We start from the raw sequence: 13,999 nt of genomic DNA, 5'->3' as shown, positions 1-13,999 counted from the left end.
ATTCAGTTGTTTACCTTAATTGCTACCGCCTTGCGTGCCCCGAGACTAAACCCCTGTTTACTAACAAATATCACAGATTCACAATGCCAGCTTCCCGTGAAGATTCTGTTTATCTAGCCAAGTTGGCCGAACAGGCCGAGAGATACGAAGAGATGGTTGAAAACATGAAGGCGGTCGCTTCCTCTGGCCAGGAATTGTCTGTCGAGGAGAGAAATCTGTTGTCCGTTGCGTACAAAAACGTGATCGGTGCCAGAAGAGCCTCGTGGAGAATTGTTTCCTCGATTGAACAAAAGGAAGAGGCCAAGGGCAATGAAACTCAGGTTTCTCTTATAAGAGAATATAGATCCAAGATTGAGTTGGAACTTTCGAACATCTGCGAAGACATTTTGAACGTGTTGACCAAGCACTTGATTCCAACTGCTCAGAGCGGAGAATCCAAGGTGTTCTACTACAAGATGAAGGGTGACTACCACAGATACCTCGCCGAATTTGCAGTCACAGAAAAGCGTAAAGAGGCCGCTGATCTTTCGTTGGAGGCCTACAAGGCTGCCTCTGAGGTTGCAGTTACTGAGTTGCCACCAACCCACCCAATCAGATTGGGACTGGCGTTGAACTTTTCCGTTTTCTACTACGAGATTCTCAATTCTCCAGACAGAGCTTGCCACTTGGCCAAGCAAGCTTTCGATGACGCCATTGCCGAATTGGATACATTATCAGAAGAGTCCTACAAAGATTCCACTTTAATCATGCAACTACTGAGAGACAACTTGACCTTGTGGACTTCCGACATGTCAGAAGCCGGCCAAGACGAGCCTGCTCCTGAAAAGGCTGCTGAAAAACCAGATGAAGAGTAAGTTTGCTAACTGTTTTCTGTATAAATGTGCCTTTTCCGTCAGGATGTGTTCTCGTTGCTTTATGATTTATAGTTATTAGTTAGCTAGATCTTTTTCTCTTCTAAATGGAACAAATTAAACATATTAATTTTAACAGATAAGCAAGAATTCTAAGCCATGGAGGGAATTGATTTTGAAAACACCGGTTCGGACTTTAGCATTGTGTTCAAGATTGTCAATTTGGTAGTTGCCGTGTTGAGTGTTTTAACGGGCCTGACAGAACTGTTTCACGGCTTTAACTACTTCCTTCAAGGTCTGTATATTACGGCATTGGGGGGTATCATTGGGTACCTGGAATTCAAAAATCCACCTCAATTGTATGCTTATGCCTCCTCGTTTTTCTCCTTTTTGGGAAGAGGTTTGATTTACGTGCTGATTGCCAGTTTGAACTTCCACAGTTCTGTCATCAGACTGTTGGCAGCGGTGGTTTTGCTACTCATTGGAATCGTCTATATTGTGTTAGAGTTCATTCCAAGCATCCAGGCTCCAGAGAACATGCAAGGAGAACGGGGGTTGTCTACAGACGAGCTCGAAGACGTTATTTAAGTGTGTATTTTAAGTATCTTGGAGAGCCAAAAAAAAATAAGAAAAAAGAAAGCGACAACAGCAGGACTCGAACCTGCGCGCGAAAATCGCAAAAGATTTCTAATCTTTCTCCTTAACCGCTCGGACATGTTGCCTGTCTCTGGATGTTTTGAACTCCGGGTCAATATACTGCTGGGTACTGCAACAGAATATGTTGTTGCCCAAGCTGGTTAGAAACCACAAATGAACAGCTGTTTGATGAATTATCAACAGCTTCACGGAATGTCCTTGCTAAACCAATTTGTTGTACACTGGTGTTGGCATTTAATTTTTCAGAATATTTAAATTCCTACAAATCTTTAATGCTCTCCATTTCCTTTAACAAGGTGCACCGTCAAACGGTGTTTTACTTGTATCGACTGCTTTTGCGAAATACGCTGCGGTGCCAGAACCTTGATGAGTCCACAAGAGAGCACTGGATTGCTCGAATACAAAGACGATTTCGAAACCAGATCAAAAACGACGATATACTACAGGTCCAGCACCAGATAAATGAGGCGCTGAGTCACAACGAGAAGCTGCTTGCCGCCAACGAGGGAGACCAGACGTGTTTGGACGAGCTGGTTACACGGGCAGGCACACATAAGAAGCCCAAGCTTCCAGACTCGCTGACTCTAAGAAAAGTGGTCAATAGAGAAGTGGCTGCCAGAGCGCTGGAACAGGAGATTGCGAGAGAAAAACGCCAGCTGGCGAGCTGGATGAAGACGTACATCGAGAAACAGCAGCAGCGAAATGCCTTGCCGTCCAAGAGCGAGCTGGACCCGAAATATGTGAACACTATTTTACGGTCCAAGGTGTTGTACGAACGTGCCAAAAGAGACTTTCGAATTCTGGACGAAAAGTACTCGCGACCGTCCACTGCGCGAGTGAAAAGCGTGACGGGGACGCTGAACTCTCTGTCTGTGATTAGCACGCCGTGGAACGAGCATATTCATGTCACTGGAAGAAGAGGCATTTATTTGCAACGGACGCGGCATCAGGAGTATGTGGACGAGCTGAACAAGTACAAGGACTGGGAGCGCATGTGGAAACAGTGGCATGAAAGAGAACAGGAGTGGGAGGACCTGGTGACGGGGAAGAAGGGACACGAATGGCTCATAGTTGGAAACGAGTGGAAGAAAAATCTGACAGCACGAGGAATCCAGGTGGAGGAAGATACCATGTTCCACAACAAGCTGTCACAGGTGCTGTTCAAGAAGATGAAGCCGGAGTTTGACGAGATATGGACAAAGAGCGGCAACAACTTGAAGCGACTTAAAAAAGTGCTGGTAGCAGAGGGGATAGGGCCATACACGGACGTGGTTGACGAGTCTCTAGGGAGTCTGATGCGTCAGCACGGGTTCAAGTCGTCGAGCAGACTCAAACGACTGAATATAGAGTAGAGGTTAATGTATATATGTAAATGAAGGGTACAATCGTTTCATCGTAAAATGGTTCATCAGTTCGTTACTCAATGTTCTTTTCATGGATGACGATGTTGCTGAACTTGTCGATCAGCTCGTCTGTTTCCAATTGGGGGTCGCTGATGCTCATTTCGCGCAACAGCAACATAATATCGTCTGGGTTGGACGTTCCGACGGGATCAAAGATATCGTCCAGTAGAATTATGCTGGATTCCGGGGCCTTTGGATGAAACTGGGGCAGATCGAGTTTTGTGCGTGAAAACAATGCGTCTGTGGTCAATTGCTGCTTGTAAAACTCCGAACACTGATAGTGTTTCTTGCAGCAATACTTGTGGTTGTACGATTTGGGCAATTTGAGTTTCGAAACCAGCTGGTTCACCTGGACTTCTTTGATTCTGCCTGGATCTCGGAAGTCGCACAGCGGATATCCGCAGTAATGGTTGATGATTCTCTCGGTTACCAGTTCCTCGTACGTTTGTTTTGATAAGTACCTGGCCAGGAGCTTGAGCACGGATTTGTCACACGAATGTTCCATCAGCCGCTCAATCAGATGGTATGTGAGCATGTTGGCCTCTTTGGGTGTCAAAAGTGGCTTGCCCTCGTAGGGGGCCAGGATCGGTTGCAAAGTAGTTATTATTGGGGGCATGAAATATGTTGGAAAAAGTTTATTATGGAGTAATACTATTAACCACAGATTTTGGCCACAACATCTGTAATTGTCGTAGACCTACGAAAACTAATAATAAATACAATTCATCACCATGGATAACTTTGTGTAGCGTATTGGGCATTTGCCAAGTTATTTATTCGTGGCCCTCATAACTGGTCAATTGCGTTTTATCTTATCCACATTTATTTTTTTTGTTATTTCCCTTTGTTTCATGAAAAGACGTTCCGATAGCTCAACGCCCGTAAAGCCAACGCCGTCGGCCGAACGTCGCTCGTCCGCCCCGGAAAATCAGCCTTCCTCTTCGGGAGACCACAGACCCTCCAGCTTTACGCTATGGAAACTGCTTCTTGCTGAACTCAACACATCCAAAGACGATCAACCGTCCAAGTCTCAGAGTTCGGATTCGGACGACCCGTCAGTCAATTCGGAACTGCTCGTCAACTTTGTCAAATTGCCAGTTCATTTGGAGAAGTTTATGTGTTTCGGACTGGTTTACTGTTTGATTGTGTTTCTAAAACAAATAACAGTGGTTCCATTGAGATCGGCATTACATTCATACAATCTCATCAGGTCCTCGTTCACAAACAACAAGACCTTCAAATACTACTCTACAAGAACGAAAAACGACTTTGTGTCCATGATCCTCATTATCTCCAGTCTCATGTTGCTTAAGAACCTCGACTCAAGCAAAATATATCACAACATTCGTGCCGGAACAGCAGTCAAACTATACTTTATGGTGGGAGTCCTGGAAATTGCAGACAGACTCCTAAGTGCCGTGGGCCAAGACATTCTCAAAGTTGTCTATTTTGTGCCTATCTTCCCCACCACGGAACTGAAAACCCCAATGAAATTCCTTGCAATTACAGCAGTGAGCGTCTGCTATCTCACTTTACACTCCTACGTCTTGGCTTACCAGGTGATGGCGCTGAACGTGGCCATCAATTCGTACTCGAACGCGCTTCTGACATTAATACTGTCCAACCAATTTGCAGAGCTGAAAAGTTCTGTTTTCAAGAGATCAGAAAGAGAAGGCCTGTTCCAGGTTTCTTGCGCCGACCTCAACGAGAGATTCCAAATGCTGGTGATGCTGTTTATCATCTCGTCGAGGAACTTGTTCCAAGTGTACACCAATACAACATCTACAGGCTTGTTTGACAACTTGAAGCCTCACTCTTGGTATAGTCAAATGACATTTTCCACTACACTCAACAACTGGATCGGTCTGTTGATGGGCCCAATGTTCACAGTTATTGGGTCTGAGGTCCTTGTCGATTGGCTAAAACACTCATACATCACCAAATTCAACAGAATAAAACCAACCATTTACGGCAAGTACGTTCGGGTTTTCGCAACAGATTACGTTAACAGTTTCCGGTCGAACCTCACTGCATTGGACGAGTATCCAGAAATGCTTCTCAAACGTACTGGGTTGCCCGTGCTCACATTATCGATTGTGTTTATCAAGATGTGCATGTATCCATGGGTCAAGCATTTTCTCCACAATGAGACTACAGAAAGACTCAGTTTCCTTGGACTCCTGTTACTGCTGCTGATTTTCTCGCTTATCACGGTGGTTCGTCTGGTGTTATCTCTGGGTCTTTTGCGGTGGTCGAACAAGATTCTCCGTTCGCAGCAAACAAAGCAAGACTTTGTCCGAGGAGATCCCAATGTCACATTAACAGACGTCAAGGAGCAAAGAACACAACTATACGAAGCTTACGAAAAAGTTCCTCCATCTTTGGAAGAATTGAGACTGAAAAAAGGCGAACGCCTCGATTCTGTTGTTCGCTTCGATATGGTTGATAAACGCATTTGGTGAGTAATACCGCGAAAGAACGAAAAACATTTTTTTACCAATTCAAACTATGTCACTAATACAAGACGCGGATAGAACTCCTAATTATGACGCGATAAACGACACCGACGTTCAAGAACTATCTGAAACCAGATACGACCGCATCAATGAATTGCAGAAAATCTTCAAAGACAGCGTACCGTTAGTTCTTACAAACTTTATGCAAGACTTCCTGGCTATTAGTCCTTTGATGGTCATAAGCCGTGTGTCTACACAGGCTCTAGCAGCTGCCAGTCTGGCCACCATGTTCATGAACATTACGTGCTTGGGTGTGATCCAGGGAGCTGTAACGTCCGTGGAGTCGTTTGCACCCCACGCTTACGGAGCAGGCAATTACTCTCAGGTAGGCGAGGTTGTGCAAAAGAACCTGGCCGTCAACATCCTTCTACTCATTCCCTCTGCACTCTTATGCTGGCACAGCGGCCCAATTCTGGGGTTTCTCCAGCCGGACCAAGAGCTCGCACACCTGGCCCAGACTTACTTGCGGATCGTGTTTTGCGGGATCCCGGGCTTGCTGATTTTTGAGCTGGGAAAGCGGTATCTTCAAGCACAGCAGATCTTCCATGCTTCCACGTATGCGCTGATTGTTGTTTCTCCGCTCAGTTTGATATCGCTGTATGTGTTCACGTTTACGTTTGGACTTGGGTTCTACGGAGCACCGATTGTGGTTGCTGCCTCGTTCTGGGCCATGGGACTGTTCCTTGTAGGCTACGTGCTACTTGTGGACGGAAAACAGTGCTGGCACGGGTTCATCTACAAACGCATGTTTGTGAATATTTCGGACCAGCTGTATCTGGCATTATTTTCCCTAGTTGGAATTGAGGCGGAATACATTGCGTACGAAGCAATGGCGTTAGCTGCTGCATATTTTGGAGAAACGTCACTGGCTGCGCAGTCGATCTGCTCATCCGTTGGATCTCTGGTGTTCCAGGTTCCATTGGCATTAAGCAGTTCCATCTCCACCAGAGTCGGGTCACACATCGGGTCTGGCAACGAGAAGTTTGCGCGCGACACCACGTACTTGTGCATCAAGACGGCTTTTGTGCTTGGCCTAACCATCACTGCTGTGCTGACGATATTTATGAAGCCCATCACGGCCGCGTTCACGAACGACCCGGAGGTGGCCGTGCTGTGCTACCGCGTGCTTCCTTTGTTGAACATGACGCAGACGTACGACACAGCAAACGCGATTCTGCAAGGCTTGCTGCGGAGTCAACGGCGTCAAGACGTTGGGTCGGCGTTCAACCTGAGCATCTACTACTTGATTGGTGTTCCTCTGGCGTACTGGCTGGCGTTTGGCAAGAGCTACGGAATTTATGGGCTGTGGATCGCGTTCACGATTTCTGTGTTTTTGCTCACGGCGGTGGAACTGGTTCTCATTCTGCGTACCAATTGGAAGGCCGTGATGGAGATCGCCAATGAGGAGGAGGAGGAGAGCTGAAGCAGTACGAACGTCACTTTGGATAGCATGCAATTAAAATTCTATTCACCCCACGTAGAGAGCGTCTGATAGCTTGTGTAGGCCATCATTCCCACGCCGATCACGCAGATGACGAGGTTGGCAAGTCGTGCTGGCCGCGAGAGCTCGTCGAAGCTCTTCAGGTACAGGACCGGCGGGTACACGTAGATCAGCGGGATGCAGGTGAAACTGCCGATAATGGACACAAACCGGTCCAGGTCGCTCGAACCAAGGTACCCGATCGTGCACATGAGGAACACGACGCAGACCCGAGCAAAGTTCTTGAGCCACTTGATGGTGAAGTCCCGTTTGCCGGACATGACTCCGTTGTCGTCCACGGCGTCCTCGGGCATGCTCTGGATAAGTTGGCGCAGGTCGCGCGAGGTGGAGTCGTACGACGGCACGCCGAGCAGCAGCGGCTGCGACTCGGTGCGCATTTTCTGCTCGGAGTCCTTTCTGATCTTTCTTTTCCAAGTGGCTCTTTCCTTGTGGAAGAGGTAGTTTTCAAAGATTTTGATGGCCGGGAACAGCTGCAGCGGCGTGGACAGCAGGATGGCGATCGCGTAGCACACCTGGACGACGAGCGCGAGCGTGGTTTGCGGGAAGTTGAGCAGGATCACTGTCTTGACGTCGTCGCCAAAGCTCAGGTACGAGATCGTGGACAGGGTGACAAAGATCACCGTCACCACGGCCATCACCAGCACCAGTAGTCGCTCAAACTGGTCCGGGTGGGCCATGGACTCGCGGATCGGGATGATGAGCCCGATTCCCTCGTACGCGAACACGGCAGTGCCCATGAACAGAGACCATGTGTCACTCTTGAACATGGATACTTTGGGAGATACGCCGTTGAGCACCAAATGGGCGGTGGAACAGAAGTAGATGTAGACGAGTCCGAGCAAAATGAACGCGTCGGCGATCAGCGCCGTGAAACTGAGCTTGCTGATGTTTCTTGTCAAGGACAGCGGTAGAAAAATGAGTAGTTGAATAGCCACAAAGAAACCCACGCCGTGGTCCGTAGCCAGCACAGAGTTGGCCACCACTTTGAAGTTCTCTGCGACGAAAACCACATAGCTGCTCGAGAATCCCAGCTGCGACAGCGCAAGCGATCCCAGAATCAGCAGCTGCAGGTTGCGGCCAACCACCTTCAAACCAACGTCTCCGTAACCAGAAACACGGACACGCTCGGTGCATCTGATTAGGATCAGGAAACAATAGTATGAGATCACCGAGAACGCCACGATCATTAGGTTGCAGAACAACAGACCGCCGTTCGAAAAAGATTTCGGGAGAAACACCACTCCTGTCCCAACAAAGGCTTTAAGCAGCAGCAAGAACGCTTTCTGGTTTGTGGTCTTCTTGTCGGAGTAGTCGCGCCGCGTGCGGGGCTTAAACGCCGGCTTACGACGCGCGGTTGTACGGTTGCGTTTCTGGTCGCCGATCGAGATGTTGGACGAGCGAGCACGACGGCCTGGATGGTGTTTCTTAGCCGGAATCACCGTAGACGCAAGCATCTCTGTGTCGTCCAGCACCTCGTCCTCCTCCAGATCGCTGGCCTCGCTCACATCGCTCGCATCAGCCTGGTCCAGATCATACTCGTCTCCTGTTTCCTCTTCCTCGAGGTTTTCACCGGCGAAATGCCCGTACAACGACAGAAACTCAATGAAGTTCTGCGCAAGGAAATTCGGTCTGGCCTGTCTGCTGCGCACGGACCCCAGCTCCACGTCCGACGCTCTGTCTGCCTCTGCCTCGGAGTTCCCGTGAACAATGAAATCTCGACGGAACCCGCCTGGCATCCGCATCTCCGACGACATGGTCGACGACTGCAACGAGCCCGAGCTGGCCACACGTCTCAATGGCGACCCAAAACTCTTGTGTCCGCTCACCCAGTTGTATATGTCCCTGGTGATGTCTCCGCCCTGGCGCTTGAGCGACTCGTAGTGCGTTCCTGCTGGAGATGCTGCATCCAGCGTGGGAGGAGACGTGTTGAGGTGTCTCTCGACAATTTCCACAGTCTGTGGGTCCGGAGCCTCTGTGCTCAGTGCTGGCGACCGCGGACGGTCCTCCTGAGACTTGGCCATCAAGTTCGAGAGCATGCTTGCTCGTCTTGGACGTTGCAAAGTGCTGCTGACCGGGGTGGTCACTGGGTGCAATTCGCGGAACCCGCCTTCGATCGTGACCGGGTTCGAGAATTCGTTGTTCGCAGCAGCCTCGATCGACTCGGTGTTCAGAGACGTTGCTGTGTCTTGCGGAATGTACTTGGCAGAAAAGTTGCCGTCCTCAAACACGCTGGACGCCACGTGGTGGGATTGACTGGGCGACCCCGTCTTGGAACCAAACTTGGCCAACTCGCCAAGCTGATCGGCAGCCTCGTCCGATTCCTGTTTTCGGTCTGAAAGCCCGCCCTGAATGTTCATAGGTAGACTCATTGCGCATTCGAAATTCAATTTTGATCAGAAAAATTTTGTAAGGCTGTGCTCAGCCCGTCCACGAGCCCGTCTAGCTCAGGGGCCTGATGCAGCGGAAAGGCCAAATTTTGGCGGTGCACAACGTACTCGGAGTTGAAGTATTCCAACGCGGAAGGCAGCTCGTGCGTGTGCAGACCTTTAATCTTGTTCACCTCGGTCGAGGTGTAGTTACAACGACCACGTCCAACAACAATGGCCTTGGCCCTGTCCCATTCACCGGTGGTTTCGTCTTTCTTGCCGACCTTGATCTCCACACATTCAAGCTGTCCAAACGACCCCTCAACGCCAATCACACCAACGGGTAACAAACCCGCACGGTTACGCCGCGTGATGGCCTGGTAGCAGCCCATGTCGATGATCACCGAACCAGCAGGCTTGAGTCCGTGAAGCAGCCAGAACTCCTTGTTTCTCACGGCATTACGTGGTTGACCAACAAACCGCGTGTGGTATGGAATTGCCTCCTTTTCCAGCTTGATCTTCTCGAGAACGTTTGTGCGGTCAAACTCCTCGGCAGACTCAACAGAGCATGACTCTGCTGCGGATCTGAGCTGCGAGTCCGACTCGCAAATGTAATGAGCGATCTTGATCATGTCTCCTGGCTTTTGAGAGTTGCAAATCACAGTGGTGACTCCAGCGTTAGTGGCCAGATCGGCAGCAATCAGTTTGGTCTCCATTCCTCCTGTTCCAACGCTCGAGCCGGAAGATTTGGTATTCACGTCCAAACTGTTCATGTTCTTCACCACAAACACCGGCTTGGCGTCAGGATTATCACGCGGATTGTCAGTGTACAGACAGTCGACGTCTGTGAGTAAAAATAGGAAATCTGCGTTGCACATTCCAGCAGTGATGGCAGAAAGCGTATCGTTATCACCAAACTTGATTTCTTGGGTGGAGATCGTATCGTTTTCATTGACAACAGGAATAACGCCCATATTCAGGAGCTCCACCAATGTGTTTTCTGCGTTTCTAAATTGCGAGAAATCAATGATATCGTTTCTTGTCAACAGGATCTGGGCGGTTTTCTGGTTCCGGTAATTGAACATGTCATCCCATAAGGCGATCAGCTTGCCTTGGCCAATGGCCGAAAGAGCCTGAACACCCGCAAGCTGTTTTGGACGTTTTTGCATGCCCATGGAGTGCAACCCGATAGCGATGGCTCCCGAGGAAACCAGCACGATACGATGGCCCTGGCGACGCAGTTTGATCAAAGTTTCCACGATCATGGACACAATAGCTATTCTTGGTTCGTGGGTGACCTCGTCGACGATCGACGACGACCCGACTTTCACCACAATGGTGAACTTTTGCTGATCAGTCATAGTTGCAAAAAACGAAGAAAATAGGTAAAAAATTACCATAATCAGGACCAAATTGTTTAATGGGAGGGAAAGCTCAAAGACACCCGTACACCACAAGAATATCAAACCCTTGTGAGGACAAGCGCGACAAGCACACTAATCGCCCGCTGAAAGGTCCTGAACGGACATTGCGTCGGTGATTTGAGGCTCACCCATTTCCGTGAGAAAATTGTCGTTTTCCTGAGCCATGTATCTGTTTTCGTCTGGCAAACTAACGCCTTTGTTGACATCTTTCTCTTTATCCATGGTGAACGGTTGTCTGCACATTGGACACAGACCTTTGGCAGTTTCTGTTTCGAGCCATTTCCAGATACAATGCATGTGGAAAGCGTGTTGACATTCTCCTATGACTGGGCGGTTAGACATTTCTAACAAGATAACTTACCTAAGGGACATTCGTCTCCGGGGTATTTGCAGGTTGTGCAAGTTCCGTCGAAGGAAACACGACAGATACCACAGACTTCGTCTTCGGGGATATCCCAATGCCACGAGTAGATTGCGTAGCAGCTGTTGAGTTTTATTTGCATGTGAGGATTGGGGAATAATTACGGATCAAAATTAAATAATCACAAATCGCTGTGTTTTTTTAGGTGGTGATTGTGCGGCGTAAAAAAATTTATCAAGAATTATTTCACCATGTCCAAGAAATGGATCGATAAAAAGACGGCACAGAGCTATGCTTTGTTGCACCGTGCTCATGAGGATCCGTTATATTACAATGATGAGGCTGGGGAACGGGTGTTGGTCCCTATCGACAAGAAGAAGAGTGCCAAAGAGAGATTGGAGACAAAACAGGATCTCCAAAAGGAACTGGACTCGAAAATCGCTAAGGGAGACATCCGGCAGAACGAAGGAGAGGCTGCGCTTTACGGTATTACGTATGATGATTCGCAGTACGACTATATGCAGCATTTGAAGCCGATAGGAGAAGATAAAAGCGGAGTGTTCATTGCCAAAGAAGAACGGCCTAAAAAAGTGGAGCTTCCCAAAGAGCTGTTACCGTCGGAGGAGACGGAGAAGTATGATTACCAGCGTCAGCAGAATATCCAGGACGATATTGCTGGCTTCAAGCCTGACATGAACCCCGATCTCCGTGAGGTTTTGGAGGCGCTTGAGGACGAAGCTTATATTGATCCAGAGCAGGACGTTGACAACACCGATGTTTTTGGCACTCTTTTAAGCGGAAAAGCCGAAGTGATCGACGACAAAGAGTACGAAGAGGAGTACGATGAATGGGACATTGACAACTACGAGGACGAATACGAAGAGTACGATGCTGCAGAGAACGAAGATGACTTTGACTGGGAAAAAGACTTCAGTCGGTTTAAAAAAGCACAGAGCCAAGGAAAAGGACCGGTGAACGACTGGGATAGTGACGACGATTTTGATGAGGAGGAAGAGGAGGACGAGGTGGCGGAGCTTCCCGATATGAACACAACTGGACTCAAGAGTAAGAGTGCAAAGAAGAAGCAGAGACGGCGGAAGGGAGCACAGACAGACACTTCTTCATATTCGATGTCGTCTTCGGCTCTTTGTCGGACCGAACAGATGACCATCATAGACGACAAGTTTGACGTCATGAAAGAGCGCTATGAGGTTGAGGAGGAGGACGATTACGAGCCGTTTTCGTTTGATAATGAGCGGCAAGACTTGAGTGCTATGGTGGATGACTTTTTGGATAATTACACCTTGGAGAAGGGAGGAAGACGGGTGGTCAAGAAGGATAAAGAATTGGAAGAGCTGCAAAAAGCTGCCGACAGTGTTTCGCGAGGCAAGCTCGCTTTGCGTAGAAAGCAGAAGGCCAAGGGACAATCTTCGTTTAAAGGGTTGACTGAAGACTTGAAGAAACTCCGTATGTAAATATTGTGCGGCTCATAAAGAGAAAAATATTTAATAAAAAAATATTTGAAATATTTTAACCAGACGATATGGCGAAGAAAAGCAGAACTGTTGGTGACGAGATCGCCAAGAAGCTTTCAAAGCCCGTTTTCAAGGACGTTGATATTGAGAACGAGGGTGGATACACTTCTGAAAGCAGTGACGAGGAGACTTTCACCGGAGAATATGTGCAGAACAAGAGTCGGTTGAGGGGGGTTGATGTTGGTGCTGGCTATGAGGGGGAGAAGGTGAGTCGTGGGGACGTTTACAGCGAGGATGAAGAGGAAGAAGGAGAAGGGAGCAGTGTGGAGTCGAACGATTCTGATATTCTGGCAGAGGTGACCGATAGTGACGAAGCAGAAGCAGAAGAAGAAGAAGAAGAAGAAGAAGAAGAAGAAGAGGAAGAGGAAGACCGCTACGACGACCCCTCTTTGCCTTCACAGGACGAGTCGTACAAACGCAACAAGATCGCACAGCTCCTGGAAGAGGAGAAGAAGCAGATCGTCTCACGACTGTCCTCGACGGCCAAGTCCGATGCGCTAAAAGGATACGCCATTTCGAGCCAAAACCGCATATTTGACCTCATTCTCGACAGTAGGATCAAGCTCCAAAAGGCGATGGTCGCGGCAAACCAGCTCCCGTCCAACACAGAAACATACGACTCCTTGAGCAAAAAGGAGAAAAAGAGAATCCAACTTGTCCAGGATAAAATTCTGGAGCTTGCCGAGAAAGCCATGGATGTGCGAAGACAGATCTACTCGAAGGACAAGGTCGAGGCGCCAGCTGCCAAGTCCAGGAAGAGAACGCTGGATGATGTTTTGGACGAAACAGAGAAACTGGACACCGCTTTGGAGCCATATAAACGCAGTGTCTTGGTGAAATGGTCGGCCAAAGTCCAGGCAGCTTCTGGATCGGCAGCGTTGCAATCGGGCAAGCTGCAAACCATCAACCAGGACTCCTACACGCAGGTCGAGAACAATTTACAGGACTTCGATCGTTTGCTGAAACGCACCCAGTTGAATCGTCGTGGAATCAAGCCTATTGGGGCTGAAAATGACGAGGACATGATCTTATTTGATGACGACGACTTTTACCGTGTTTTGCTGAACGACATGGTGGACAAGAAGATCACCGACAAGGCAGCCTCATCTGCGGCCATCGTGACGATGAGCTCGAACAAGATCCACAGAAACTACGATCGCAGAGCCACTAAAGGAAGAAAGCTCAAATACACCGTTCAAGAACCGTTGCAGCAGTTTGAGGTACCAAAACGGAGCGGATTTGCATGGAATGACGATCAGATCGACGAGTTCTTTGCTTCGTTACTGGGTAGAAAAATCGACATGGGTGAAAAGGCCGAAGAGTTGGAGGTTGAAGAAGGAGAAGCGATTTTAAAATCCGATCTCAAATTGTTTGGATAAGTAAAT

The 13,999-nt window shown here is 48.6% G+C and overlaps 14 protein-coding genes across 14 annotated transcripts; 9 read left to right on the top strand and 5 right to left on the bottom strand.

Annotated features, from left to right (window-relative positions):
• Positions 1–83: 83 nt before the first annotated feature.
• OGAPHI_002413 (uncharacterized protein) lies at positions 84–854 on the top strand (the record flags this gene model as incomplete). Its single annotated transcript, XM_046203281.1, has 1 exon — positions 84–854. The coding sequence occupies one exon, from the start codon at positions 84–86 to the stop codon at positions 852–854; it is 771 nt and encodes a 256-aa protein (XP_046063073.1).
• A 156-nt stretch (positions 855–1,010) lies between these two features.
• OGAPHI_002412 (uncharacterized protein) lies at positions 1,011–1,439 on the top strand (the record flags this gene model as incomplete). The annotated part of the gene is made up of 1 exon (XM_046203280.1): positions 1,011–1,439. One exon carries the CDS (start codon positions 1,011–1,013, stop codon positions 1,437–1,439), a length of 429 nt encoding a protein of 142 aa, XP_046063072.1.
• A 341-nt stretch (positions 1,440–1,780) lies between these two features.
• OGAPHI_002411 (uncharacterized protein) lies at positions 1,781–2,860 on the top strand (the record flags this gene model as incomplete). The annotated part of the gene is made up of 1 exon (XM_046203279.1): positions 1,781–2,860. One exon carries the CDS (start codon positions 1,781–1,783, stop codon positions 2,858–2,860), a length of 1,080 nt encoding a protein of 359 aa, XP_046063071.1.
• A 64-nt stretch (positions 2,861–2,924) lies between these two features.
• Positions 2,925–3,527, bottom strand: OGAPHI_002410 (uncharacterized protein; the record flags this gene model as incomplete). Its single annotated transcript, XM_046203278.1, has 1 exon — positions 2,925–3,527. The coding sequence occupies one exon, from the start codon at positions 3,525–3,527 to the stop codon at positions 2,925–2,927; it is 603 nt and encodes a 200-aa protein (XP_046063070.1).
• A 235-nt stretch (positions 3,528–3,762) lies between these two features.
• OGAPHI_002409 (uncharacterized protein) lies at positions 3,763–5,373 on the top strand (the record flags this gene model as incomplete). Its single annotated transcript, XM_046203277.1, has 1 exon — positions 3,763–5,373. The coding sequence occupies one exon, from the start codon at positions 3,763–3,765 to the stop codon at positions 5,371–5,373; it is 1,611 nt and encodes a 536-aa protein (XP_046063069.1).
• Positions 5,374–5,419: 46 nt separating this feature from the next.
• OGAPHI_002407 (uncharacterized protein) lies at positions 5,420–6,850 on the top strand (the record flags this gene model as incomplete). Its single annotated transcript, XM_046203274.1, has 1 exon — positions 5,420–6,850. The coding sequence occupies one exon, from the start codon at positions 5,420–5,422 to the stop codon at positions 6,848–6,850; it is 1,431 nt and encodes a 476-aa protein (XP_046063067.1).
• On the bottom strand, positions 6,163–6,468 carry OGAPHI_002408 (uncharacterized protein; the record flags this gene model as incomplete). Its single annotated transcript, XM_046203276.1, has 1 exon — positions 6,163–6,468. One exon carries the CDS (start codon positions 6,466–6,468, stop codon positions 6,163–6,165), a length of 306 nt encoding a protein of 101 aa, XP_046063068.1.
• Positions 6,851–6,877: 27 nt separating the features above from the next.
• On the top strand, positions 6,878–7,839 carry OGAPHI_002406 (uncharacterized protein; the record flags this gene model as incomplete). The annotated part of the gene is made up of 3 exons (XM_046203273.1): positions 6,878–6,904; positions 7,012–7,574; positions 7,659–7,839. The coding sequence occupies 3 exons, from the start codon at positions 6,878–6,880 to the stop codon at positions 7,837–7,839; spliced, it is 771 nt and encodes a 256-aa protein (XP_046063066.1).
• Positions 6,892–9,285, bottom strand: OGAPHI_002404 (uncharacterized protein; the record flags this gene model as incomplete). Its single annotated transcript, XM_046203271.1, has 1 exon — positions 6,892–9,285. The coding sequence occupies one exon, from the start codon at positions 9,283–9,285 to the stop codon at positions 6,892–6,894; it is 2,394 nt and encodes a 797-aa protein (XP_046063064.1).
• OGAPHI_002405 (uncharacterized protein) lies at positions 8,315–8,632 on the top strand (the record flags this gene model as incomplete). Its single annotated transcript, XM_046203272.1, has 1 exon — positions 8,315–8,632. The coding sequence occupies one exon, from the start codon at positions 8,315–8,317 to the stop codon at positions 8,630–8,632; it is 318 nt and encodes a 105-aa protein (XP_046063065.1).
• A 26-nt stretch (positions 9,286–9,311) lies between the features above and the next one.
• On the bottom strand, positions 9,312–10,655 carry OGAPHI_002403 (uncharacterized protein; the record flags this gene model as incomplete). Its single annotated transcript, XM_046203270.1, has 1 exon — positions 9,312–10,655. The coding sequence occupies one exon, from the start codon at positions 10,653–10,655 to the stop codon at positions 9,312–9,314; it is 1,344 nt and encodes a 447-aa protein (XP_046063063.1).
• A 135-nt stretch (positions 10,656–10,790) lies between these two features.
• Positions 10,791–11,060, bottom strand: OGAPHI_002402 (uncharacterized protein; the record flags this gene model as incomplete). Its single annotated transcript, XM_046203269.1, has 1 exon — positions 10,791–11,060. One exon carries the CDS (start codon positions 11,058–11,060, stop codon positions 10,791–10,793), a length of 270 nt encoding a protein of 89 aa, XP_046063062.1.
• A 270-nt stretch (positions 11,061–11,330) lies between these two features.
• Positions 11,331–12,554, top strand: OGAPHI_002401 (uncharacterized protein; the record flags this gene model as incomplete). Its single annotated transcript, XM_046203268.1, has 1 exon — positions 11,331–12,554. One exon carries the CDS (start codon positions 11,331–11,333, stop codon positions 12,552–12,554), a length of 1,224 nt encoding a protein of 407 aa, XP_046063061.1.
• Positions 12,555–12,622: 68 nt separating this feature from the next.
• Positions 12,623–13,993, top strand: OGAPHI_002400 (uncharacterized protein; the record flags this gene model as incomplete). The annotated part of the gene is made up of 1 exon (XM_046203267.1): positions 12,623–13,993. The coding sequence occupies one exon, from the start codon at positions 12,623–12,625 to the stop codon at positions 13,991–13,993; it is 1,371 nt and encodes a 456-aa protein (XP_046063060.1).
• Between the last annotated feature and the right edge of the window lie 6 nt (positions 13,994–13,999).

This window comes from Ogataea philodendri (genome assembly GCF_020536065.1).
Source record: "Ogataea philodendri strain CBS6075 chromosome Unknown scaffold1, whole genome shotgun sequence".
Lineage (NCBI taxonomy): Eukaryota > Fungi > Ascomycota > Pichiomycetes > Pichiales > Pichiaceae > Ogataea > Ogataea philodendri.
Note: the sequence above shows the minus strand (reverse complement) of the source record. Positions and strands in the feature narration are given on the sequence as shown.